The following is a 25,341-nucleotide window of genomic DNA, read 5'->3' on the forward strand; positions in this document are numbered from 1 at the left end:
AGCCAGTGGCCTGTTCGTGGACAAATTATCTGTGTTTCAGACTCAATCAAAAGTAAACACTCTCCGAAGCGCTTCAGGGCTGCATTAGTCCTTGCCCTCCCTGCACCGGCACTTGAACATGAGTGGTCTTTTCCCTGAGACAATACTCTGTGCCCTTTGAGCCATTCCCATCCTGTCTGAGTTCTAGAATGCTCATTTGATGGATGTTTCTGAAGGGACATGTTTGTTTCATCTGGAAAATGCTGCAGAAGATCCTGGGATGTGTTGCTTTATAATCTGTGACTAGTATTTGCTTGAATAATGGGGTGGGGTGGGGAGCGGGGCAGGGGCAATACTTTACTGACTTTTTTCCTTATATTTCTTCTTTGAAGAAGTAATAGCAGTGACTTTGTGTCATTTGTTAAATCCTTGGAAAGAATAAGCATTGAGAAGCTTTCCATATTAATGCTGTATTCCTGAATATCTGCAAGTGGACATACTGACCGTCAGTTTAAAAACAGCACCGACAGAAGGGGCGGGGGGGGGGGATGGGCAGTCAGCCTTCTCGGTCAGAGGCAACAGTGTCACTCATCCCCCGGTCTCTGAAGCCTGGTGGGAAGTAGCTTTAGGGAAGAATGTCTTCTGACTTGTCACTGGCTCTGAAAAGCAGTCAGTGCTAAACAAACACAGACCCCTTTTTGGAACCCATATAATAAACTCAGACACATTAGTTTCTGCTCACGTCTCCAGTCAGGGTCTGACCCCAAGCTCCCTGGCTGTGGGGGAGGGAAGGGCCCGCGGACAGGAGCTCACAGTGTGCAAGGGTCCACTGTGCCCATAAGCAAGTAGATACTATCTTGTAACTTTTTGTTTTTATCGAGTCCCATAAGATAGAAAGTGGAAGAGGCCGTCCGTGAAAGTCCTTGCCAGCCCCCCACCCGTGCCACCAACACATGTGTATACCTACAGCGTGCCACCTCATCACTCCAAGTCTCGGGTGCTTCATGTATGTGATAAGGAGAACAGTTCCTTCCCTGCCAGCTGTGACAAGGGGAGGGGGTGGGGGGGAGGGGGCCACACGTAGGGGGCCCTCCGTGTCAGCGGGACAGCAGGTTTCCTAAGAGAGTTGCATCCTCTCACACTTTCAGCAACGTCAGAAATAGTACATACGCAGGCCATAAATGCTTACTGTGGTGATGAATAAAACTTCACTTTGAGGCTAGTAGCAAATTAAAGTGAATAAATAATGCCTTTGGAAGAAAAAAAAGCTATGTATTAGAAAAATAGACAATATCTAGAAAGTTGCCAGGCAGGACTTCCAAGCTCTTATGTAGTTGGTGGCATCTCTTCCGTGCCTCTGGGCAAGGTAACGAGATAAGCCTAGACCTCTAAAGCCTCTCTCCCGCTGCCGGCCCGCGGCCCCGCGCTGAGCTGTGCTTTCAGAAGGCCACAGCGTCTCCCGGCCCCAGGCCCCGCGCAGCACTCGCCTGGGGGGCCTCCTGCTCTCCTGGTATCTGCCTCCCCTAAAAGGTGCCCTTTGTGCGTCCAGAAAGGAAGCCGTGCTGTCTTTGGTCTCTGAGTCCCAGCAGGGCTCCTGGACTCTGCTTTGCCCAGACCTGGGACCTAAACAAAGTAGGGCTACCTAGGCAGCAAAGGGAAGGGTCTTGTTCCCTTACTGCACAACCCAGACGGTTTGCTTCTGATGATCTGCTTGTCTTGCTCCTATAGAAATGCTGACATCTTCAAGCAGGTTTAAAGAGTCGACTGTTTCCTTGTCAGGTCATACAGCATATTTGACAGTGACCGCCAGGACCCCACAGGCCTGACAGCGGCTCTCCAGGCCACGGACCTCGCCGGGGTTCTGCACATGCTCTACTGCGTCCTGTTCCACGGCACCGCCTCGGACCCCGGCGCCGCCAGCCCCAAGGAGCGCTACACCCAGAACACGGTCCAGGTGGCCATTCAGAGTTTACGTTTCTTCAACAGCTTTGCAGCACTCGACCTGCCTGCTTTTCAGGTACGAAGCATTGGCTGGTTTTGGTGTTAACCCACGACGAGTTCACGTGTCAGTATGGATGTGGCGGGAGGTTCTTCTCCTGGGCTGGGCCTGAGGAATAACTACGATAAAGGCAATTATAATACTTACCATTTATCAAGTCACTGTCTTCCGGGAACTGTGTTGGATGCTGTATACCTGCCTTCTCATTTGTTCTCGTGGCTGCCCGGCAGGTACTGTATACTGTACCCGTCTTACAGATGGAACGGCCGGCAGTGAAGTCATTTGCCAGAGGTTACGTGTGGCTGAGCCAGGACTGATACCCTGATTCTCAGACTCTGCTACCTATAAATCTGTTGTGATTTCTTTAGATAAAGGCATTGTCATCTTGTCAACTTTTAAGTATTAGGGAAAGCCGTGGTTTCTTACACACACAGAACCAAAATCAAATAAATTGTTGCTGTGATTTTCTGCAGATGATTTAATGGATTTGTGTCGAGTGGCCTGTGTGGTTACATATGCGGGCCCCTGTAAACTTTTATAGCTAAAGACAGAAAAAACGCTTTATGCTATAACACCAGGCTGTCAGCTTAGAAACAGGTGTTTTTCAGGTAGGAAACGTAATTTTCAAAAACACTGAGTCTTTGGAACAGAGCAAGAAGGAGTAGTAGACTTTCTCTTTCAGTTTACTAACTGTCAAATGATTTCTTTAAAAAAGAAACAAATGTGGCAGGTGATGAATCCATAATGTAGATGAATTGCTTTGCTGAAAGGGGGAAAAGGCTCTAGAGAGACCAGTGTGTGGAAATGGTACTCTTGGGCCATTTCGAGATGGAAGAAACACTTTTGTTTTACAGCTAATGACAAATGTGTAGTTACTGTCTTCCTGTCTTTCTGTTACAACAGGTAATCAGTGAGTTATTTCGCTGGATTTAGTCTTTTAACTTTGTAGAGTTAGTTTATCCATCAGGACAACAGGAATCTCTTCCTTGGGGTTAATGCTTTTCAGTTTCCAAAGCAGCTGAACTAGCCTTAGGTGGCGACCTCATGACGTGTGAAGTCGTGAGGGTTTGCGGCCGCAGCTCAGCCAGGAGACGTCTGCTCTAGAAGATGCCGGTGGTCCTTGTCTCTGGGTTGAACATAACATCGGTGTTTTGTGAAGACCCAAGCCCATTGTGTTCTGTCTGGAAACGGCTTGGAAACCAGGAGATGCTACTTTTATGTCCTCAGAATAGAGAGACCAGCAGTCTGACCATCAGCTCTGTCCAGCTAGAGTGATTTGTTTGTTACCACAGATTCTGAAGAGCAAGGCCCTGAAAGCTGTCTCCCAGCTTCTTGCCTCACAGCTGTGCTGTGCCCCCACCTAAGCTGTGTCGACACCAAGTCAGCCGCACCCCTGAGAGTCAGCCCCCAGCCCTGCGCACCCCATGCTGCGACGAGCTCCCGGGTGGGCCCCCATTCCGAAGGTGCACACTGGGCTCTGGCCAGCCTGCTCCCCAAGTAGCCTGTAGGCACCATGGCCAATAGTATGAGAGAAATCAAAAGCTTATTTCTGGAGCCCTTCATGCCAAAATAAGATAAAAACCAAGATGTCTCCGCTCCAGCTTCTTGCCATATCCAGCCTGAAATGTTTCCCCAGCTCAAGCCACTTTTGCCAGCGTCATCGGGAGAGCCGCGGGGTGACTAGGGGTGCTGGCGCGGCCCCCTGCCCCCGCCCCCCCACCCCCCCGCACAGGCCTGCGCTGCTTCCCTCTGTCCTTCACGCAGCTCCATGTGTCTCTTCGTTCTTTTCTTCCTTTTGGTCTCTGTCCTGACTTTCCTGTCGCCTTTCATTGTACTCGGTTGTGCCATCGCTGCTTCTCGTTTTCTTCCCCGGGTCCTGTTCCTCATCAGCGTGTGTGGGGACCCAAATGTCGACACTTTCTAGCATCAGGACCTTTAATACATCTACCTACGATCACCTTATCGTTGCACTTACTTTTGCATGTTTAAAAAAACAAACTTAGTGGGATAAACATCAACCATTTCATTGTGATCACAGATTCTGTGGGTATGGAATTCAGACGGCTGGCTTGTTGCTGACCCATAACGTGGGGCATCAGCTAAGAGGCCCGGGCAGTGGGTGTGTGGACAGAGGGGAGCTGGAGTCAGGTAGCTGAAGCTGAAACTGCGTGGAGGCTCCTTCACCTTCATGTTTGCTATCTGGGGCAACTCCAAGACCAGACTCACCCAGGACTGTTGGCCAGAGGCTCGACGTACAGCTCCCCTGTGCGGCTTGGCTTCTCAGAACGCCACGGTGTCTGGGGTCTGAGTGGGAGTGTCCTGAGAGGAAACTTCCAGAAAACAAGTGGCTTTTGAGGACCTCACCTCAGCAGTCACGTCGTTCCACATCACCTGTACTCGATGGGTTACCTGAGTCCTAAGCCTTCCAGATTCAAGGGGAGACGATAGAGGCCCCCCTCAGCTGGGAGGACTGTCAAAGACGTCAGCTTTTTGGACCACTGCACTCTGTTTAGCGGAGCATCCACACAAGCGTCACTGATGCCAGCAGACACCTGACTGAGCAGGTAAAGCTCGAAGAACCGTAACACAGAAACACATTGCATTGTAAATCAACAGGCAAGTTTGGGAGAAAAGTACTATTTTTAGCATAGATAGGGCCAGAGAAACTCATGTTCTGGTTCATCAAAACAACTTGAGTGTCCAAAGCAGGATTTCGGGGGGCTGTGTTTGTAAAGGACAGGAAAAGGGACTGTAGGTTCAGCATGGGTCTGACCTCAGAACGACCTGGGAGACAGCTGTGGAATGCCTGGCAGGGTCACGGGAACTGAAGAACAGTGAAATGAGGTCTGACCTGCGGGGGGGCCAGATGGGACTTTGGGAGGCTCGGTGCCTCAGGAGAACGCAGAGCCGATCCAGGGGACACCCGGGCTCGACGGACCAGCCCCTGAGCTGCTGCTGCCACTAAGTCGTGTGACCTCAGACAAGTTGTTTGAACCCTTAAGACTCAGATTCTCGCCTGGGAATAAAGATTAAAACCACCTCCCTCCCAAGTCTGAGGATTAGATGAGATTACAGAAAGGTCTGGGCTGGCTAGCGTGTAGCAGGGCCTTGAGAAACGCAGGCTGAGCCAGCGTGTGAAGATAGAGAGAGTGGAGCGGGGGAAGCTCAGCGTTGGAGGCAGCGCCCGTGCTCCCCACCCGTCCGCGAGGCCGAAAAGCCAGGCGCCTGTGTTGTGTGAGAGCTCATCGTGCAGCGGTGACAGGTTATTCATGGGAGCGCGTTCCGAGCGGGGTCCATTTCATTGTGTGCTATTAAGGCTGTCCACGTGTTTTCCTCCTTTCAGGGGAGTGTGACTTCACTCTGAATTCGTATTGGCACAGATGGCCCTGAGATACCAGATATTGTATATTGCGTAGTCTGACATTTTTTACAATTGAAGGCGGTCTCAAGAAACAAATCAATGTACTGACCAGGCAATTAATTCTGGCTAAAGAGGAAATATAGGTTCCTTGAAAAATTGGTTTAATTTTTATATTCAAACTTCCATGCCCCTTGACCTGCTCTTATCAGTGAAGGTTAAACAGAGGGCACTGGGTCACAGCATGCTGGACACAACTAATTAAATAAGGGCTGAGCTGAGAAGGTGTCACTACTTGATTTAAAGGAGCAAAGCCCTCCTGAAGTCTCTCTGGGGCCTGAAAAACACTTTATCTCAGGACAGTGAACCTGAAACAGAAAACACCCTTAAATTTAGCAGTAATTTTGTTTGAACAATACTCACTAAAAGGACTGTGTTCCTCCCACTGTTAAGCAAAGTGCATTCATTGAACCTTCCACGCCGCCACATACCCGACCTGCGTCAAGCCGGCCAAGAGCTCACACCAAGAGATGAGTGTGAGAGGCGGCCCTCAGCGCGGGCCGGCAGCGCCTCTGCGGCTCGCCTCTCCCCTTTGCCCTCCTGTCGCTCTGTCTGTTTGACATGTTTAGTAAATAGAAGCTCTGAGCTGCACAGACAGACCGGGGCCCTCCTCCCGCGTGCCCCCCACCCGCAGCCCAGTGCCTGTCTGCACAGAGGGCCCCGGAAGCCTCGGAGCTGGGGGCTTCATGGTTTGTGTTTCAGGGGGGTGGGCCGATGGGTGGTTATTGGGTTTTTGAACCGAATAACCTAGGTGGAAACTTTAACCTGGGTGGTTAAAAATTCTTTTGGGGACCTTGGGTTTATGGAGCTGTTTATTTGAATAATAATTATGTTTCTTTCCCATTTGAACACAAGTAAATAATGAGAATTGTCTTTGTGTCCCTGTGTAAAAGAAATTATTTTCTCCTTCAGGGAAAAAGGCATTGGAAGTTAGCTAAATGGTAGAGTTACAGGTAAAATTATAGTATTTTGATATTTTTCCAATTTTTTTCACAGTGAGGCTATTTGTACAATGAGAAAAAAATAACTTACTAAAAATAGAAGAAATAATCATGCCTTAGGTGCCTTGATCTACGTAGCACAGGCACTTGGTCAGCGGTGCTCTATTTTCTGTCCTTTTTCAGGTTAAATGTTGCATTTATTACGATCGTTTGTTAGCCCTGCAACCCCCACGCTGAACCATTCAGCGTCGTCTGTGTTCCCAGCACTGGGACAGAAAGCACATAGGGCCCGGCCTCGCCTGGTGCCCGGCAGCCCTGGCTCCCCTGGGCAGGGGTTCTGACGGCTCCTTGTCTTTGCCAGTCCATTGTAGGGGCCGAAGGCTTGTCCCTTGCGTTCCGGCACATTGCCAGCTCTCTCCTGGGCCACTGCAGCCAAGTCTCCTGTGAAAGCCTCCTTCATGAGGTCATCGTCTGCGTGGGCTACTTCACTGTCAACCACCCAGATAACCAGGTAAGAGGCCGCGGAAAGGCCCTGAGACCGCTGCCCCGGCGCCGAGGGGGCCCCTCTGCCCTGCGGGGGGCCCTGCACAGGCGCCAGGGGAGTGTGGGAGGCTGTGGCTTCTCCTCTCCAGAGAGCTTTGATTAGCACTAGATGAACACTAGGCCTCCTCTTACAGCTGTAAAAATAAAATATTTTTATAGAATAGTCTTAAGCCACACCGATGCTCCCTTACCACATGGATACCGATGCTGTATCCCTATACTTTTTTGTTTTGACGAAGTAAAGTGCATCTTTCTACTCGGGTCACTTTGTAAGAGTTACTAGAATCAGGTGTTTTGACACAGCTTCTGGCCTCTGCCTGGGTGGATAGACACTGCCAGGTGGTGTTGGAGGGGAGCCTGAGAAGGCAGGACTTGGGGCTCTTCCCGTTGAGTCACTGAAGTGGTTTGCTTTTAACTCTTTTGACTATTTGGTTCTTGAGCAAGATATCTTCTGTAGAAGGGATTCTGCTGCTTTAAGAAGTGGGAAGATCTGTGGCACAGATCTTGTGAAAAATAAACAAATAAGGTGCCGTATTTCACTTTATTTTTAAAACCAGAGTTATGGCATAACTGACATATCAAGTAGTAATTGCTGACAGCCTCATTTCTCTGTCTTTATTATCTTACGACCGGAAGGTGGCACCCTCCGCCCGCCGCCGCCCCTCGGTGGGTGCCGCTGCACTGCACGCCCCTGCCCCGCGTCACACGCCCAGCCTCACATCAGGGCCGTTCGCTGCGCCCCTCAGCGCCAGTGTCTGCGTCTGTACACAGCTCATGGGCGACCTGACCGTTCCTGGTCTAAGTTCTTTACCACCTTATCGTGATACCTACTGCACTTAGAAAGAGGCGAGTGATTTGTGTGTGTGTGTGTGTGTGTGATGTTTTGCTGTGGACAGTCTATAGCAAAAAGTTCAGTTCTGTCAACCTTAAAAATAAAACTGCTAGTTATTTTACCAGCCAAAATTTGTTTGGGACTAGCAGAGGATTGCTCCTCTGGACAAGCACGTTGTAGCCAGAAACCACAGGTAAGTCCCACAAGCAAAGGAGAGGAACCTTCCTTCACGGAGAAAAGGGAGGAGGCCGAGAGGGGAGCTTGAAGAAAAGTCCACTGGAGGAGAGCGAGAGCTCAGGGTGGGGGGCTGCTTGGCCCAGTTGCAAGCTTCCCATTGGCTGCTGTGTTGCTGGGTGAGGAGAAAACCTTCCTCCCTCTTTCTGGGTAGTAGGGTCACTTCCTGCGGGAAATGCAGGGTCTGTCTTTGCTTGATGTAGAGTGGTGGTGGCTGAGGGCTCCCCCTTCAGGCCTCCTGGCTCCGTTGCACCTGCATTTTCTCCAGTGTAGCCTAGTTTAGGGAGAGTTTCAAACTGCACTTAAACCTTAACTCTGTTGTGATGAACCACTGAACTTCGAATTGTGTGGGATCTCAGAGAGTGCTGCTGCTGCTGCTGGATCGCAGACTCACCGTCTCCTGGCAGTAAAGCGCTCACTCTGCGTGTCTCAGGCTCGCCCAAGAGAATGGCAAGTGGGATTTGGGGGGTAGGTGTCTGCAGGGGGCCATGTGAGAACCCACCTGGGCCTCGTGGCGTGGCACCGCGTGAGCATGCGGGGACAAGAAAACACCGATTAAGTAACCAGCGTGGGGGGACAGAGACCCGGCGGCTGTCCAGGCGGAGTTTGGAGGTAATTGTTGGGAAGGGAGCTCATTGTGAGGAAGGAGTCAGAAAGGTGGGAAAAGCCCAGACATTCTATTTCCACCCTTTGCCCCCCAGAAGGATTGAACTCTAACCTGGACATCCACTTCTGATTTGGGGACGGTCAGGGGAAGGCCATTCAGCCCTGAGGCAGCTGCTGAAATGCCTTGGTCTCTGAGCAGAACAAATAGGATAAAAACAGAAGAAATCAGAAATTGGTATAAATGGTAGTGAGTGTCAAATACACCTTTTGGAGATGATGTTGGTAAGCATAGCGCCTGATAGTTGTAGAATTCTTGACGACATTATCCCCACCTGTTGTCTCTTGGACCCCATTAGCCCTTCAGCGAGGCTGTAAGTGCAGGAATCACCCTGCTTCATAGACAGGAGAGGAATCGGGGTTCAGAGAGTAGAAGCCAGGCCTGAGGTGGCGTAGATCTGCTGGGACCAGGACTAGAACCCAAGTCCTGCAAAGCCCAACCCGTGTATGTTTCATTTCAGTGCACGTTGCTTAAGGAAATCAGGAGTCAGAAGCCCTGACTGCTGGTGATCTCAGGCATATCTTGGCGGCGGGGAGGGGAGCAGGTGTAGAGGGTGGTGCCCGTCACCCAGACAGCACACTGAGAAGCTGCCATTCTGCAGCTCTGGGACGTGCCTGTCCGCCTGGGCGAGGAGACACGGAGGTTCTGGGAAGGTGGGAATGAGAGTGTTCTGTGAGCACCAGCCGAACCACGGTCTGGGAAACAAGGCCCCAGCCCCAACCCTGGCTCCGCCACGGCCTGAGTGATCTCAGGGAATTCGATTTCCCTCTGGGGCTTCAGCATTGCCACCGTTCTGAGAGGCAGATTGATTTTGGAGGTGGATAGTTGGGGGGGTGCCCAGTGTTGTGAATGTGTTCTTAATGCCACTGAATCGCAGGCTTAAAAATGGTTAGAATGGCAAGTTCCATGTTATATATATTTACCACAAAAAATGTTTTTAATTGGATGGCACTTAAATGATCTCCCCCGTGAGCTCGGTGATATTTTAAAGACTCACACTGGCGCCGCAGCCAGGCCAGCGTTCTGATCTGGGGGCTCCACGCATCTCGTGGGTTTTCACAGCCTCCTGTGCTGCTCCAGGTTCTCTCACCCCAGATGGCTCCCCGAGCCACTCCGCGGCCGCTCGTCCTTAAAGCCAAATACACCTTGGCTCCCCTGTTAACAGGCTTCCAGGTGAGGTGTCAGCCTCCTGGCCCTGGGATGCCACCTGGAGCCACGGCTGTTCAGCCTGCACACGGGGCTGGCCTGGCCCTCTCAGCCGCGTTAAGGAGCAGGACGGGGAGCGGCCTCGCACCGGCTAAGATGATAGTGCTCCTGTCCCTGGAGAACGGGGCGGGGGGCTTCTGAACTAAAAAGCTGATTGTTTATTTTCATTCTAAAATCTTGTTTCATTAAATTTCCTTTACCCCCCCCCCCCCCAGTAATTTGTCAAGTGTTTGCAGAGGATGTGTAGTAAGTGCAGTTGCGAGCTCTCATCCCAGATGCCGTCACAGACGGTGCAGCCTTCGCCTCCAAGGACTGGTTCCTCCGTTAGAGAGGGAGAGACAGGCTCAGGAAGGAAAACGGGTTGCCCAGCAGGACAGCAGGGCCCCCACCTCACCTCTGTTCTCATGAAAGTGAATTTATTTGGCCGCTTTCTCTAAATCAGAAGAATTTCAGCGGAGGTCATAATGCTGAGCTCATGCAGTGTTTCTCCGTCATCACTCAGAAGCCCCTTGGGTCTGCTGGCCGGGGCGGCCGCAGGAGGGTCCTTATTTCCTGTGGGGAAGCAACGTGGGTCTCTGTAAGACAGGGCGTCCTGAGCTCCACGCTGTTAGGAGGCCACTGCTGTGCATAAAGGATGGCACCCCCTTCAGGCCATTAACTGGATGGCGGACAGAGTTTCTTGATGCCACGCGACCTCAGGAAGCAAACCTGGAGCAAGGACAGACTGCCCCTGAGGGAGGGCCCTGTCTCCGCCCTGTAGGGGGGCTGCTCTTTCTAATGGAAATGTGTTACATCAAAGGCTTCCTTGTATTTTATGGCACTTTCAGGATTCTTTCTAAGTTTGTTCCCATTTAATTATTACAATGAACATATTTAGTATGTGCTGTGAGCCTTTCACTTTATTTACATTTTATATTGGATAATTAAATGTGGCCTGATAATTAAATTAGCTCCAGTGACAAATGATACTGCATATGGCTGTGTGGGGAATAAGCACCTCTGCATACTCATTTAGGGAGTGACTGACTTTTTCATGTACAAAGGACCCATAGATTGCAGCTGTCTCTTAGGAGAGGTGAAGGGAAGGGTCCCTTTGGCCTGCCACCCACGTCAGCTCCTCTGTGGAGCAGTCCGCGCCTGTCGCGTAACCATCTGCTCCGCACGTACCAGAGGCCCCTGCAGGCTCCGGAGAAATCAGGCCGACGAGTGAGCTGGACAGGGAGGCTCTGGAGACGAGATCTGAGCGGTGTGACAGGCTTTTTCCAGGTCTTTTGTAATTTGGTGATTGAGTAAGAAAACCCAAACATTAATTGACCAAACATCCCCAAACTCTGTATGTCGTCCCCACCTCGGCTGTTTCCCTGCAGCGGAAGCAGGGCTGTTCCCACGCGTGCACGTGGGCGCTCGGGAGTAGAGCCCAATTCCAGCGTGGAGAGCTTCAGAGGCAGCCTGGCTCCCGCTCAGACACTCTTCCTTTGCCGTCTGCTGTTCTCTAAGGAAGAGGGGCCTCGGCCACGCACGTTGGGTAAACTCCCCGGCCCGGCCCCCGGCCCCTGTGAATGGCAGCCACTGGGAATGGCCAGAGCCAGCCTTCTGCCCTCGCGGGGAGCGCAGCCGCCCGTCTGCAGGCCTCACCCTGGCACTCAGTCTTCTGTGTTTTCTCTGTGTGACAAATGCAGTGCCTTTGGTAAAATAAATACGTATCATGCCTAAGGAAGAGCCCAAGAATTTCAGCACTACAGCCATTTTGGAGTTACTTTCAATATTACAGCACCAAAGAAAAATGTGGGATTTTTTCCCCCAAAGTAGAACAATAAATTTCCTAATTAAAAATAACTTCTGCTCACACATTTATTTTAAGACTTTCAGTCAGTGACCTGCCTGGTGTTAGAATAGAGACATTGGCCATGTTGCAGTTTTGGCTGGTTATGGTAAAAGTCACCCATCTCACAGAATCCAAGTAAGACACTTTTTACTTCCTCATCTCTTTGGTGAGTTTTCCACCTTGAGGGTAGTTTGAAGTACCACGTGCTCACATCAGGTACCTCTTTGCCTGCGCAGAGCAGCTGTGCGGCGATCAGGAACCGTGCCCCGGGACCAGCACGGGTCAGGGTGCGGAGGGGCCCAGCGGGGAAAGGGACGTTGGCGCCACGCTGACCCGCCGTGTTCCCACGGGCCCTCCTGCGAGTGGACCCACCACGGCAATCGAGGGGGCCCTGGCCGGATGCACATGCAGAGAGAGTCTGTGGCTGAGGGTGGGAACTTGATCTCTGATGGTACCACTCGCCAGCTGCCACAGAGGACGGGAGCGTGGGCTCTGAAACCAGCGGGCTTGCAGATCCCTCCACTCTGTCCCAAAACTACGACCTTGGTCAGGTTACTGAACATGCAGCCTGAGGGTCCCCACCTGTGAGAGGGGCCTGCTGCCACGATCCCCCAGGTGCTTGTGTGGGACAGCGCAGGGCCTGACTCGGAGCCTGGGGGCGCAGCTGCCGCCCCTTCCTTTCTCCCTGACACCCCAGCCAAACAGCACACCCGAGTCACACAGTGGTGCGGTGCACAGGCTGTACACATCAACCACCCTTCCCTTCTCAGCCTCAGTTCCTCACGTGGAAAGTACTGCCCCACATGTCGCAATGACCTGGTAAATACTTGTTGAATGAATGACTGGATGTTAAGATTATATATCACACCTTCGGAAAAGTATTGCAGGAAAGGTTAAAACGACCCCAGAATCTGGAAGACACAGCACTTCTGTTTCACGGACCAAACCTTCTGAACTGCCTTGTAGCTAAAAATTTAAGAGCCGTTTCTTTGGCACTATAAGTTATTTATCTTTGAATCTATTCTAAAAGAAACTTGTTAGTTTGGTTTTGCTGGAGCCAGTAGTTCAGAGAACCAAAGGAAATTCTGTTTAATGTTTGCAAACCCTGTTTTGAGAAAACAGTGCTACGTGGGGTCATGGGTCATGTCCCGTCCCCTCAGAGTTGGGGCGAGCGGGCGGGGGGGCGGGGACAGTGATGAATGGGCAGGTAGTTCGTAGTGTCAGTCACTTTCCCAGGAGGAACTAGAGGCAAGAAAGCCCAGCTCACAGGGCTGTTGTGAAGACAGAACGCTTCGCCGTCACAGAGGTCCCGACGCTGCCCCTAGTTGTGAGCATCAGTGCCTTTGGGGTCTGTGCTCATGCGCTGGGTGGCGTTGTCACAGCAGATCTCCTCTGACTGACTCTGACGGGGATTTTAAAAAGAAAAAAGCTTTTGACTGGTATGTCCCACTCTCAGAAAGCACATCAAGGGAGAGTCTACACCTGAAGACCCCAAATCACCATAGTATTCGTTTTAATAGAGAGTTTCCTGAGAGCATTTTAAAGGATTTTGCTGAAACCCCTTTGGGAACCTTCGTTCTTTCCGCGGTTGCTGCGCGCCTCGTCTGGGCACCCATCCCGGCGGCTGGCGGGCTGGTCTCTGCTCTCAGGTGCTGGAGGTGCTGCTCTGGCTGGGGGAGAGGGAGGCGCCTGGGCTCCGGGCCCAGGTGGCTCCCGTTTTCTCCTGGCCGTCCCACTCACGACTGTGCCGTCCGCGCAGAGCAGTTACCTGCCAGGTGCCACTTCGCACCCATAACATACGATGACACCTGCCGGTGCACAGTCTGGGCCAGAACAGATACTGCTTCAGTGACGTCACTGCAGTCGTCCCTGTCTCCCTGCAGGCTCCCCGCTCATAGTGGGAAACAGTGTGCGGTGTCCACCTTTCAGCCCCGACACTGGCTGTCGCCCCCCAGAGCCTTCGCTGCCGCCCGTGTGTCCCTGCTGTGGCGGCTCTGGGGAGACCTCTGCCTGTCTGCTGCCTGCCAGGCTCCCTGGGCTGCCCCTGAGTGCGCTGCTGCGGCCCCGCTGCCAGCCCCCGTCCCGGGCTCACGCCTTGTTGAGTGGGACACACTGACTGGTGATGACCAGATGCTTGTCGGGATGATAGCGGTGGGGCGAGGTGGGGGGTCTCCACTCACCCCCATGGGCTGCAGAAGTGGGAGGAAGGCAGACCTCACACCCAAGTAATTCTGCCTGGATGGGCCTCTGCTGTACTGAAAACCCCACAGAGACGGTGCTCTGAGATCGCGTTAGGAAAAGACGCTGGGAAAAACGCCTGACATGAATCACTCGGAACACTTAATGGGCCTTAATTGAAACCTTATCCTACTGTACTCAGAGCAGAGAGATGAAAGCCGGAGAAATCTGAGAGACCATTTATTTCACTTGAGAAAGCAGTAAACTGAACTACAAAGAGACTGCACTACGATTATATTTTCATCATTAAATAACATTGTCATAGACCAGTGCTGGGGAGCCCATAAGGTCTCTGTGGAACGCACCCGCGCTCCCTTCTGCTGTGAGGAGGTGACTGGAAAGGCCCTGCACCTCAGCACCACTGGGGGTCGCCCTGCTGCCCACGCCACCCAGAGGCTCCAGGGAAGAAGGCGGGGCACCCGTTGTTCTCGCAGGAAAAGTCGCAAGCCCCGCGGAATGTCTGCGTGCTGAGACATCATGCGTGGTAGTCTTCCACCGACCCACGCCCTACCCTGCGCACACATCCTGTTAGTCTGTAATGGCCATAATCTTTCCAGTGTCACGCCCACGCAGGCAACGGTAAATTCCCTTAACCTGGATTAAACAATCGGAATAGCTACTACGGAAGCGTTTGAAGGTGGCATGTTTTGTTTAAGAAAAAAATACCCTAAGGCCTTTTTTTTTTTTTTTTTACCATATTTAAATGTAACATCTGTACAGGTGTAGGGAGCAGAAGATGCTCCTGGCCGACGGCACAGGGTTATGCTCTTGACACGTCATCCAGGGATCTCTGTGGCCAGCCCCCCGCTCCCCCACCCCGCGGTGGACGGGACACAGACGCTGCAGGTACAGAAAACCTGGAATGAAGCGGTCCCTCCAATGTGTGGTGATGTGAGCCTGTTTCATTTCCACGGTCTGTGCTCTTCAGACTCTTTCTCAAACATAAATTATACTGCAAACGGTAGTTTTGGGTTTAGTGCTGACCAATTATAGAATCTGATTTTTAGGATTTGGCAAGTGTTTGAGATAATGTAGGCCAGGCTCCCCTGCTGCACCCTGCGTTTGCAGGGAGTTCAGACTGTGCCTCAGTGTAAAGGTGACTCTTTCCTCGCAGAGCAGGAGACTGGATGTCACTCATTTGGGGGACATGAGCTTCGTGTCCGTGTGAACATTTGCTGCTCATCCTTCTCTCATTCATCCCTTTTACAAAACGCCCACCCCGTGTCAAGCCACGTGCTGGGAGGTACAGGAACTAATGCAACCCACAGCCTGGCCACGGGCTGTCTGTGTGGGACTCACCTGCTCCCCGGCGCAGGGCTGCGGAGGTCCACGGTCCAGGCACTGCCCTAGACACCAGGATGCAGGGAAACAAACACAAAGTCCCTGCCTCCCTGCGCTCACGTCTGGGTGGCGAGGGAGGGACAGACAATAAACACATCTGGACGTGTGCCCGAGGGTCCCGTTGGCCCTAATCCCAGAGGAGGTGCTGCTGGCACTGATACTGAGAGGGGACTGGACACTTCCCAGCAGCAAGTAGGAGAGACATTCTTGGCCCAGGAAAGGCCATGAGCAAAGGTTTTGGGTGCAAAGTAGCCTGGCAGGTCCAGGATGGGAGCTGTTCATTCTGATGGGCACCTGGGAGGTAGAGCTGAGAGAGGAAGCAGGCCAGGCCCAGGTCGAGATGGCCAAGATCTTGGGGACTTACCCTCTGTGCAGTGAGGAGCCCCAGCAGCTTGCTGGCAGGAACACGTGTCTCAGAGTCACCACACTGTGTGGAGGACAGGAGGGTGGGCCTCAGGCCGGACCAAGGTTGTGAGCAGGGCCCAGCTCTGAAGCAGGAGTCTCCCTGCCAGAGCGGAAGGATGTTGGAGGAGGGACCTGCCCAGAAGCCTCCTTTGCATCCTTGCGCTGGTCCCCAGCTCAGCCCGTTTCCCAGAAGAAGCAGAGAATGATTCCGAGTGATTCCAACCGCAGCCTGGCCGCCTCACCCAGTTTCCCTGGAGGGATGCGCAGAACAGCCGCTCAGCCCTTGTTTCTCTAGGATCCCTGGTCTCCAGAGCCTGGGAGAGGCCGGCCCCAGCATCTGGCTTCAGCCTCTGGCCTTGGCCCTGGCCGGGCCCATCCCTCCGTGAGGCTCTGCTGCCTCCTGCGCAGCCATCACGGTCCCTGTCTCAGACTCAGCCTAGAAGGGAAGAGGGGTCGTCTGCCCTGCCAGCAAAGGCTACCAGTGTGTTTCTCTGATCTGAACTGGGTTAATGTTAGTGCACAGGTTTTCCAAGTGGTTCTCCTGTGATGTGTAAATGAGGCCATTTCTGCATGGCCTCCAGGCCCGGACCTGGGCGTCAGGTGTGACAAGACCTGTCAGGAGCGATGTGCGCTGGCCTGGCCGCCCAGCCGCTGTCGCCGCAGCGCCGGAGCTTTGTAGCAGGACCTGTTCTGAGGGAGGAATGCAACAGCGACTTTGTTTCTGCCCTGCTACAAAAATATGCTTTGTTCCTATGATTTACAGACTATCTCGGCTGTCTCTCTTAATGAATTTAGACGTCTAGACACCTATTTTTGTCCCTCTGTTGAGGACATCTTGTCTCTGACAAGAAAAGGAAAAAACAAAACAAGAATTCATAGGCATCAAGGTGTTGCCTTGGTGAGAGCGAACTGTTTGTACACATTCTGTGTGACTTCGCTCACCCTGCCACGCTCACCGACACTACTGTTTGGCCTTAGGTGTGACAAGCCAGCTCCCAGGGCTTGCTGGGCGAGGCGGCACCCCCACGCTGCCCCTGCTCGCGGGACCACAGTGCCAAGAGACTGGGATTCAGTGGGGTGCTGGTGAGGGGGTGGGTTTGGGACCCTGAGCTCAGCCCTTGCCCATCCCTTGCCCAGACAGTGAGCACCTGATACGTGTCAGCAGCTGTCCTAGGCACTACGCCAGGCACTAGGGGTGCGGCGGCGGGTTAAAGGGGCGTAGCCCTGCCCCCTTGGAGCCACCAGCCTGGAGACTGTTGAAAACCAGGGATTCACTGTTACCAGACTTGCTTCCCAATGTGAGTCGGTAGACAGCGGGAGGCTGCAGAGGTCCCCTTTGAGGAACAGACACGAGTGCCGTGGGAAGACTGCGTCCCCTGTGAGGGCAGGGGTGGCTCTGGCTGTCACCACCCTGTTCCAGGTGCCTCACAGCACACAGCCTTGGCCGGACAGAGGCCCGGTAAACAGGCAATGAATGGGCCGCTTGTCCGCCCGCTCACTTCCTGCATCCTGGCTGCTCTCCAGGCCGTCACAGTCGGAGAGAGGGCACCCTCTGGGCGAGGAGAGTCGTGGCTTCCGTCTGTGTAACGTGAGAGAGCCTGCACAGGTGGCCGCTCTGCGGATCCCGGGAAGCGAGGGCAGCAGGTCCTTTGCAGACTCGTGAGCTGCACACTCTCCCGGGCCCGCTTCGTGCCCAGCCCAGACTTAACTCACTTTCCTCTTCTTCCTCTTTAAATGGAACGGCTGGGGGAAAGTACTGGGGCTGTATCAAGGATTCACATTATAAGTATACACAATAGCATCTATTTCAAAAAGGTAAGACTGGATTCTGACGACCCAGCAGGCAGCGGGCTGCAGACTGTCGCCGGACGGTGCTCCCTCCAGAGCCTTGCGTCCAGCCCCATCATTCCTCTCGCTCAGGTCCTCACATCTGATAATTTGAAACAAACCCTTGGCATAGCCCAGCACATAGCCAAGAACTGGATATTTGGTACCGAGCCAAGCAGAGCATAGGGTTTTGAAGAAAGGCCTTTTGTGCTGGTTTAATCCCCGCGTGTCGGTTGGTTGCGTCGTTTGGAATGGCAGAGTGTCATCCTCATCTTCGTCGGGACTGGAAAGGTTGTGTGAGAGGCTGGCGGGCAGCCAGGCAGGGGAGTGAGCTCAGGCTCACTCAGGCAGTGACTGCTGGCTTCACCTGGAGTCCTCGCCTGCCCTCTGCCGGGTGCCCAGGTGACCCTTCACTTGGTGGGAAGCACAGAGAGAGGAGCCGTAGGTCAGCAGACAAAAGAATCGGCACGTCCACTGGTCTGCTCACTGGGCTGTGGGATGCATTGTTCTAAAGCCTCTTCGTGCCAGAACTGTCAATAGTTCCAAAAAGAAGAGGGAGTGGGGGTATCTCTCCCTGCCTCTCCCTCTCCCGACCCCAGTGATACTAAAGAAAGAAGTGGTGGGGACCAAGGCCGCCCTCTTCAGTGACTGGGTCACGCTCCCAGCCTCTCCAGAGGATGATCAAGAGTGGACCCAGGAAGGCCTGTACTGATGTTCCAGTACAGTCAGAGTTTCTGCATGATTTGTTATAAATTCAGAACACAGCAATCTCATTTTTAATGAGAGAGACTATATTCAAAGATCCAGCCCTGGCCAGCAGGGCTCGGTTGGTTGGAACGTCATCCCTTAAAATGAAAGGCTGAAGGTTTGATTACCAGTCAGGGCACATGCCTGGGTGGCAGGTGCTGTCCCCAGTCGGGGCACACAAGAGAGACAACCAATCAATGTTTATCTCCCTCTCTTTCTCCCCTCCCACTGCCTCCCCTCCCCCAATCATCGAGCATGTCCTCAGATGAGGATGGGCAGGGCGCAGGGCGGGGATCAATGACCTCTGGTCATGCTCACTTTCTCTTTTTGGGTGCTGACAACAGAGGTATGTTCACTTTGAAAATTCAGCTGTTGGCTTAAGGGGTTATTGTGGACATCAATGAAAAGTTTACTTTTCAAGAAATTCTCCACCTTCAAACCCAGAGCCATGGGGCGATTTGCCCAGGCCGCACAACTAGCTGAAAGTGGACGTCGCACTCAGAGGTGGTCTCAGTGCGAGGGACCGCCCCAGCCCCGGCCTGCCATCTCTGCCAGCCAGGCCCCTCCCGGCGTGGAGCAGGGCTCTCTGGGAAGACTCGTTAGGTTGGTGTTGGCCTGTATAACCTGAGGGAGAGGCAGGAGGCCTGGCCAGGCTCAGGGTGGTGCCCACCTTTATAAACAAAGGTGACAGACCAGCAGTTATTGATTTAGTTACAGCTCCATTGGGAAAGGAGATAGAAAACACCATATTGTAAATCTGAGCTTTCCCCAAGTTGTGTACATTCCTTTCATTCAGCAAGGCGTTCCTGCATCACGAGGACTCTGCTGACTTTCTGCTGCCTTTGGAGCGCTTCGGCAGTCCAAGGCAGTGCTCGGCCCCTTTGGGACCTGGACGAGAGGAAGCTGAGCCCTTGGCCTCACCCCCCAGGGCCCTGAGCGTCCAGGTCGGGCTGTCGGCACACCCCCCCACCCCCCGCTTCCCCGCCCCCAAGGGAGTGCTCAGCCTAATCCAGCACCCGCAAGCCCACCTGCATCGCCCAGCAGTGGTCTCGCCCGAGTCTCAGTGCTCCAGCTTAGCCCCTTCCTGGACCTCCTAACCCTGTCTCCCCACGATGTGTAAAACAAGGCCGAGAGACTGCGCTGACAAGATGTCCTCACAGCGAGGCCGAGGGTGTGGCTCACACCAGCCCCCGGGGGCCGCGGACCTGTCCCGGTGGTCTGTCGTGGCTGGTCCTGTAGAGCTCCTTACCCCCAGGGCAGCCAGACTGCCTGTGTCCATTAGTCTATTCACAGTCCAGGGACGCACACGGAGGTCATCTCGCTGTGCCGCTGGTGACCTCTGCACATTCCCGTCTCCCACAGGCAGCTCTGCTCTGTCCCCGGAGCCACTGACAGGCCCCTGAGGGCTCTGCCCCCGCTCAGTGAGATCCGGAGTCTGGGGCAGGCGGGTCCACCAGGTGCTCCTGTTCGGTGCTCATTGGCCAAGATCCAGGAGTTGTCCTTGACATTACAGTGCACTTGTGCCAGCCGGACCCGCGCATGTGGCAACTTTCAATTTAGTGAATCTTCTGATAATAGTATTTTAACAGCTAAGTTCCAAATCGCGAACCTTGTCCTTAATTTTTGTCATGGGGGGAAGAGACTTCTAATAATGGTATCCTTATGAATTCTAAAGCGGCGATCATTTGGCTGTGCTACAAAACTTATAGCTAATAATTAAAATAAAGGTTTAAGTAAATGCTTTATCCATAAAGTAGTCGATGAGGCGTATTTTCCTCAGCCAGTGTCGGAAGCAGCAGCACACAGCCATGTGCTGAATGGTCGTGCTGCGAGTCTTTAAAATTCCTGCTGGATTTGAAGGTATTAGCAAGTCCCTATCAACATTCTCTGAAGGTTTTTGATGTCATTTTAGCTATTGAACTAAAATATGTGAACTATTACTCTGTTGATTTTGTTCTTAAACCAAACTGCATTATCATCTGAGAGTGTGTTCTTAAAGTATTGTTAAAAGTACTTTGAAAACTTGTAAATCCCTGTAATTTATGTTTCTCCTGCCTTTGCTGCTTCATTCTTTCCTTCTGGTTTTAATTTGAATGCAGTTCTGCCTGGGTGTGTACCTGTAAAATTCTGTTTTGCCAAGTACAATTTACCGTCCTGACCTTAGATTTTACAGAGTTCCTAACCTTCTGTGAGGTTCTTCCTATACCAAGAAGTGGGGTCACCCAGCTCTTTCATATTAGAACTGTCTAGTCGGGGTTACTTGAAACAGATCTGATTTTGACATTTCTTACTTTATTGTGAAGGCTCACAGAGTAAATTAGGAGGGCTTCCCTACAAGCCCATTAATTGCATTGCCCCGTTTCTTAAAATGTACACAGCTGTAAACCTAGACTGCTTCAAGACAACGGTCTCATTTATCTAAACAATTCTCCTTTTAGACTCAGTGGCACTGATGGAAACGCAGATAAGGAGTATGGATCGGAGGAGGGACCTTCTGGAGCCTGGGCTGGAACTGTCCGCTCCCCTTACAATCCCCTTTTCTCTCCAGGGCTTGTCTGCATACGGAACGGATTTATCTGCATTCGGTATATTCTGTGAGCGAGGCCAGGGAGACTGCAGAGGGCAGGGCTGCAGGAGAGGGTGTCCTTCTGCTGAGGAAGCTGTTGGCAGGTTTTCAGGAAAGGGCTGCTCCGCTCCCGGGGAGAGCGGTGCTGGGTGCACTGTTGCCGCTGTGCGTGTCCAGGGTCCACGTCGCAGGCTTCCTCTCTCCAGTGGCTGCAGAACTTTTGGGATCTTTTCCGTAAGTTAGGAGATGAGATTACGTTCTTTTCTGCTCCTTTCAGATATCACTTAAATGAAGCTCAGGTCAAGGGTTAGGGCTCTTTCTTCCTCCTTACACCCCTGCAGCCTCTTCTCCCCAGTGCTTCCCGACACTTGGGCAAGTTGGCAGTTGACCCGGGTTGCTCCTCTGTCCCAGGTCATTGTGCAGTCCGGACGCCACCCCACGGTGCTGCAGAAGCTGTGCCAGCTGCCCTTCCAGTACTTCAGTGACCCTCGGCTGGTCAAGGTGCTGTTCCCTTCCCTTATCGCCGCCTGTTACAACAACCGCCAGAACAAGATCATCCTGGAGCAGGAGATGAGCTGTGTTCTGCTGGCCACGTTCATTCAGGTACCTCTGTGCTGTGCCCAGCTCTCCGGCCGTGTATGGGAGCGACGCCGTTGGAAAGGAAAAGTGGACCAGCTATATTTCCGTGACCCACGCTACCTTTTAGAAATTTCACATAGTTCTGTGCTTGGAAATTAATTTCTAAAATACTGCGATGGTAAAACTGGGGTTGAGTGTTGTGTATTTCTAGTTGGGGGATTTCAAGGCAGCGGTATTTTTCCCAGTTAATGAAGTAAGCCCACACCAAGGAAATGTTTTTAAAAGACTGCCAGACTTCTTTAAGGCTTTAACGGTTCCTTTCATCTTACGTTTAGTCTGGCTATAAGGGATAGGTAATGATTGCTGAAGAAAGATCAATTAAAACTTCAGTGTATTTGTAAATGTTTTAAAAATATTATTCATACAGACACACACACACGCACACGCACAATCTTTGTGTATAACATAGACCTGTGATACTGCTTTTAGAAAAATCTAAAACTTGTAATCATGGCCTTTATTTTCTGATCCAGTGAGCTCCTAGAGCACTGGAAACAGAATTGCCGCAAAGCAGAGCAGTGTTTCCACATCTGCCTTAACTCAGTCAGCTTGCAAGACAAACATCAGGTTGTCTATTTTGTAATATTTGCTAATAGCTAATCCTGTAATTTTTTTTTCTGTCCTTGTATGTCATTATTCCCTGAAAATTTTCCATTTTCTTTCAAATGTTCCAGCATAAAACCAGTGAGTTTTTGCTCCTTGACACCCACGTGATGGTGGACGATAATGTAAGAACGAAATAGGAAGCCAGCCCGGCACTGCTGGTGGTCCTTGTTCTAGCTCATGTGCCTGCACCCCGTTGGGTTGAGGTGGCAGTGCCCAGCGGGTTGGGACAGCTAAGGAGTCCCAAAACCTTCTTTCCCTTAGAAATAGTCAGTGCTTTGCATTTTGAAAATTGTCCTCTATTAGACAGATGATCAGCTTATAAACACAACTAATCCATTGTGTTTAGAAATATTTTATTTTCAGCTTAGTTGTTTTGAGGCTGGGTTCCATTTTCTGAAAATTTTTTCAGAGATATTCAGATCTACAGGATGAGTACGAATTTTCATAAAGTTCTGGTTAAGTCAAAATCTTACTAAACTCTTATATAACCATCATAGCAACATATAGAATTCTACATATATTCTTAGAAACTCAGGATTGAAGTAACTAGAAAATACTTTTTAGAGAAGCTTAAGCCTGTGATCTTTCACTCAGATTGTCCCCTCTTTCATTCAGCAGGTCCTTCGTGAGCACCGACGGTGTGCTGCACGCTGCTGTAGGCACTGGCCGTGCAGCAGTGGGTGAAACAGATAAAACCCTGCCTTCACAGACCTCTCGTTAGGGTGGGGTGGGGTGGGCAGTCAAACAGAAAACAAATAGCTTCTCAGACGGTGTTCAGTGCTGTGCAGAAAAGTCGGGCGGGAGCAGGGGCCTGGGGCGGGGTGGGAAGGGACAGCTAGGTGTGCGGTTCTTACAGCCAGAGCAGAGGGTGCCAACCAGGACAGCGACAGTAGAGCCAAGAGCACGTTCTGCATCTCTGTCAACTTAGCAGTTTTCAGCTGCTGGGGAAACAGTGTATAGACATGCAAATGATACCAGAATCTAAAGTAGTAAAGATCGTATATATTACTTGTTTTCATGTGTTACTGATCTCAAAATAGGTCTAAATTGATTCTGCTGTATTACATTCAACAGACATTCAAATATAAGTGAGTGTAAATTTAACACACTTAACATATATTTTATTACAAAAATTCTCTAAATGCTGCACAGATTTTTTGGAGTGCTTATTTGGGATAGAATGTTACATTAGTGGACGTAAATCAGGTATATTTTTCTATAAATAAGTGTGCTCAGGGAAATGAAAATATATTTAATTTTAGTTTACAAAATGGTTCTGCAAGGTCCCCATGTATTAGATTATTAGTAGCCATTAGAAAATATTAAAAGTAGGATCTGGTAGTTTCTGAAATTTTTATGTTCTACATTTTTCATTTTTACATCTAAAAGTAAAATTACTAGACTTTTAAGCTTTAGCTACAGACTAGCTAACGGCTTTAAGTGGTACTTTAAAAAAAATATTAAAAATCCATCAATATGTTAAGACAGTAAATTTGACTAAAGTGTTTGTTTTGTTAGATAGAAACTGTAGTTTCCACAGCAGGCAGCAGGCTGGCCCTGGCGATAGCTGACCAAAATGTAACGGTCATCTCTATTCGATTTAACGTGGGAGAACCTTTCTTCAGCTTTTATATTTGGCCCTTAAAGTATTCCTGCAGCAGTAGTTGTCTCAGAATTCAGAAGCATTTTTAAAGCTGCCATCAGTGAAATTCTCTGCTGCTCAGTTGGATAAAAACACTTTTCTTGTCTCACACAGGATTTTGCACAGAATCAAAGTCAGGCAGATACCCCGTCTTATCCGCCCAAAGGTATGTCTCTATCAAAACTCAATATCGCGTTTGTTAGCTGGACAGACATGTTTCTTACTCTACCTTCTAGAGCTGTTAGAGAAATTAATTTACTACATTGCCTAAAATATTTGAGATTTGGATACCGAGTGTATTTCAGTGAGTAAAGAAATCGACTTTGTCATCAAGCATGAGAGTATCAGAACATCCAGAGAAATCTATAGAAGTAAAAGAAAAGCACACAACATCTTTGTGTAATTTATACTTGCTGCATGGCAGATATAATAAATGATGAATAATTGCTAAATGTATTTAGTAACACAAGAGACAATCAGATCATGAATCTCGGCCTACATTACTAACATAAATGCTGATATCACATACATTTGGTTCCCTCTCCATGTTCAAAATAAAATTATCAATGCTAGGGTCCCCTATTTCCCCTTTAGTTCAAGTACTTGAATTTCTTGTGTTGAAATAAGAAACATAAAATTGTTCTCTATGGAGAAAAAGCCATCAGATTACAAGGTTTTATTTCTGTAGCGTTCCTGCTGAGCCCTTCCTGGGATCAGAGCTGGAGATGTACACTTTTAAAGTACATTTTTACTTTTTAAAATATTTCGCTACCTAGATTGTAACTGAGAAATACAAGTTGCTCTTTGACCAACCATCATGACAGCATCTCTGTTGAGACCCTAATCCAGATGTCCCCCAATTCTTAAATTAGTTTAATAGTCTTGAAAGTAGCCATTAAGAGGCCCACTCCTAGCAGGACCCTTGGGCGCCCACCAGCGAGTCCTTATCTGGGGACAGGCAGCAGTGTGCGGGGGACGTCCCCTTAGACTCTCCCCCCCCCCCCCACACACACACAGTTATGTATAGTGGGCAGGTATTGAAAGGTACATAGAAGTGAATATAACAAAGTCATGAGAAAAGTATAATGTACTCTTTTTCTCAGGTACTCTGAGAAGTAAACAGAAGGCTGGGCCTCTTTTTAAAAATTCAAGTCAACATCAGAGTCGGTATCATTTGTCTGAGCCAGAGTTAGTATGCAAGTTCAGTTCTGCCCTGACTCAGCCGTAACCTTAAAAGAAAAGAAGAAAAAACTATTGGAGGCTACCCGGGAAATTCAGCATAATTTGTTGCTATTTCTTACCAAACAGTTTTTTAAATTTTGAATGTGTGAAAATACCCACAAAAATCTTCCAATCCATTTATTTGTACCTGTACAGTTACTATAACTGTAACTATTTCTTTGCCAGTAAGAAGTAGAGCCTTTTCTTAGTCCTCTTCCCCCACTACAAGGATGAGTCACGTCTGCTGCACATCTGCAGGCAGACTCCCTCTGCTGCTCGGTGGGCTGAGGCCCGGGGGAGTCTCCCTACCTTCTTTCTTTTCCCAGGGACCCTCTTCCCCGACTCCTGTGCTCCCCCCACTACAGTGAGTTTAATCCACATAACAGCAAGGAGAGACTCGGGAAGACTCATCACTGTATTTGGTGACAGCTCATAATATGCTCACTTGATTTAAAAAAAAATGATAAC

The 25,341-nt window shown here is 50.7% G+C and overlaps 1 protein-coding gene across 2 annotated transcripts in view; it reads left to right on the forward strand.

Annotated features, from left to right (window-relative positions):
- Positions 1-25,341, forward strand: part of SCAPER (S-phase cyclin A associated protein in the ER) — a 147,402-nt gene that overhangs the window by 121,000 nt on the left and 1,061 nt on the right. For both annotated transcript variants that reach the window (XM_054588695.1, XM_054588704.1), the window contains exons 28-31: positions 1,759-1,996; positions 6,699-6,848; positions 21,177-21,368; positions 23,767-23,818. In XM_054588695.1, coding sequence (XP_054444670.1) covers positions 1,759-1,996; positions 6,699-6,848; positions 21,177-21,368; positions 23,767-23,818 — 632 coding nt within the window. The remainder of the gene's footprint in view (positions 1-1,758; positions 1,997-6,698; positions 6,849-21,176; positions 21,369-23,766; positions 23,819-25,341) is intronic.

Source organism: Pteronotus mesoamericanus, unplaced genomic scaffold (genome assembly GCF_021234165.1).
Source record: "Pteronotus mesoamericanus isolate MK-2021 breed Mesoamerican mustached bat unplaced genomic scaffold, CSHL_Meso_final contig_1242, whole genome shotgun sequence".
Lineage (NCBI taxonomy): Eukaryota > Metazoa > Chordata > Mammalia > Chiroptera > Mormoopidae > Pteronotus > Pteronotus mesoamericanus.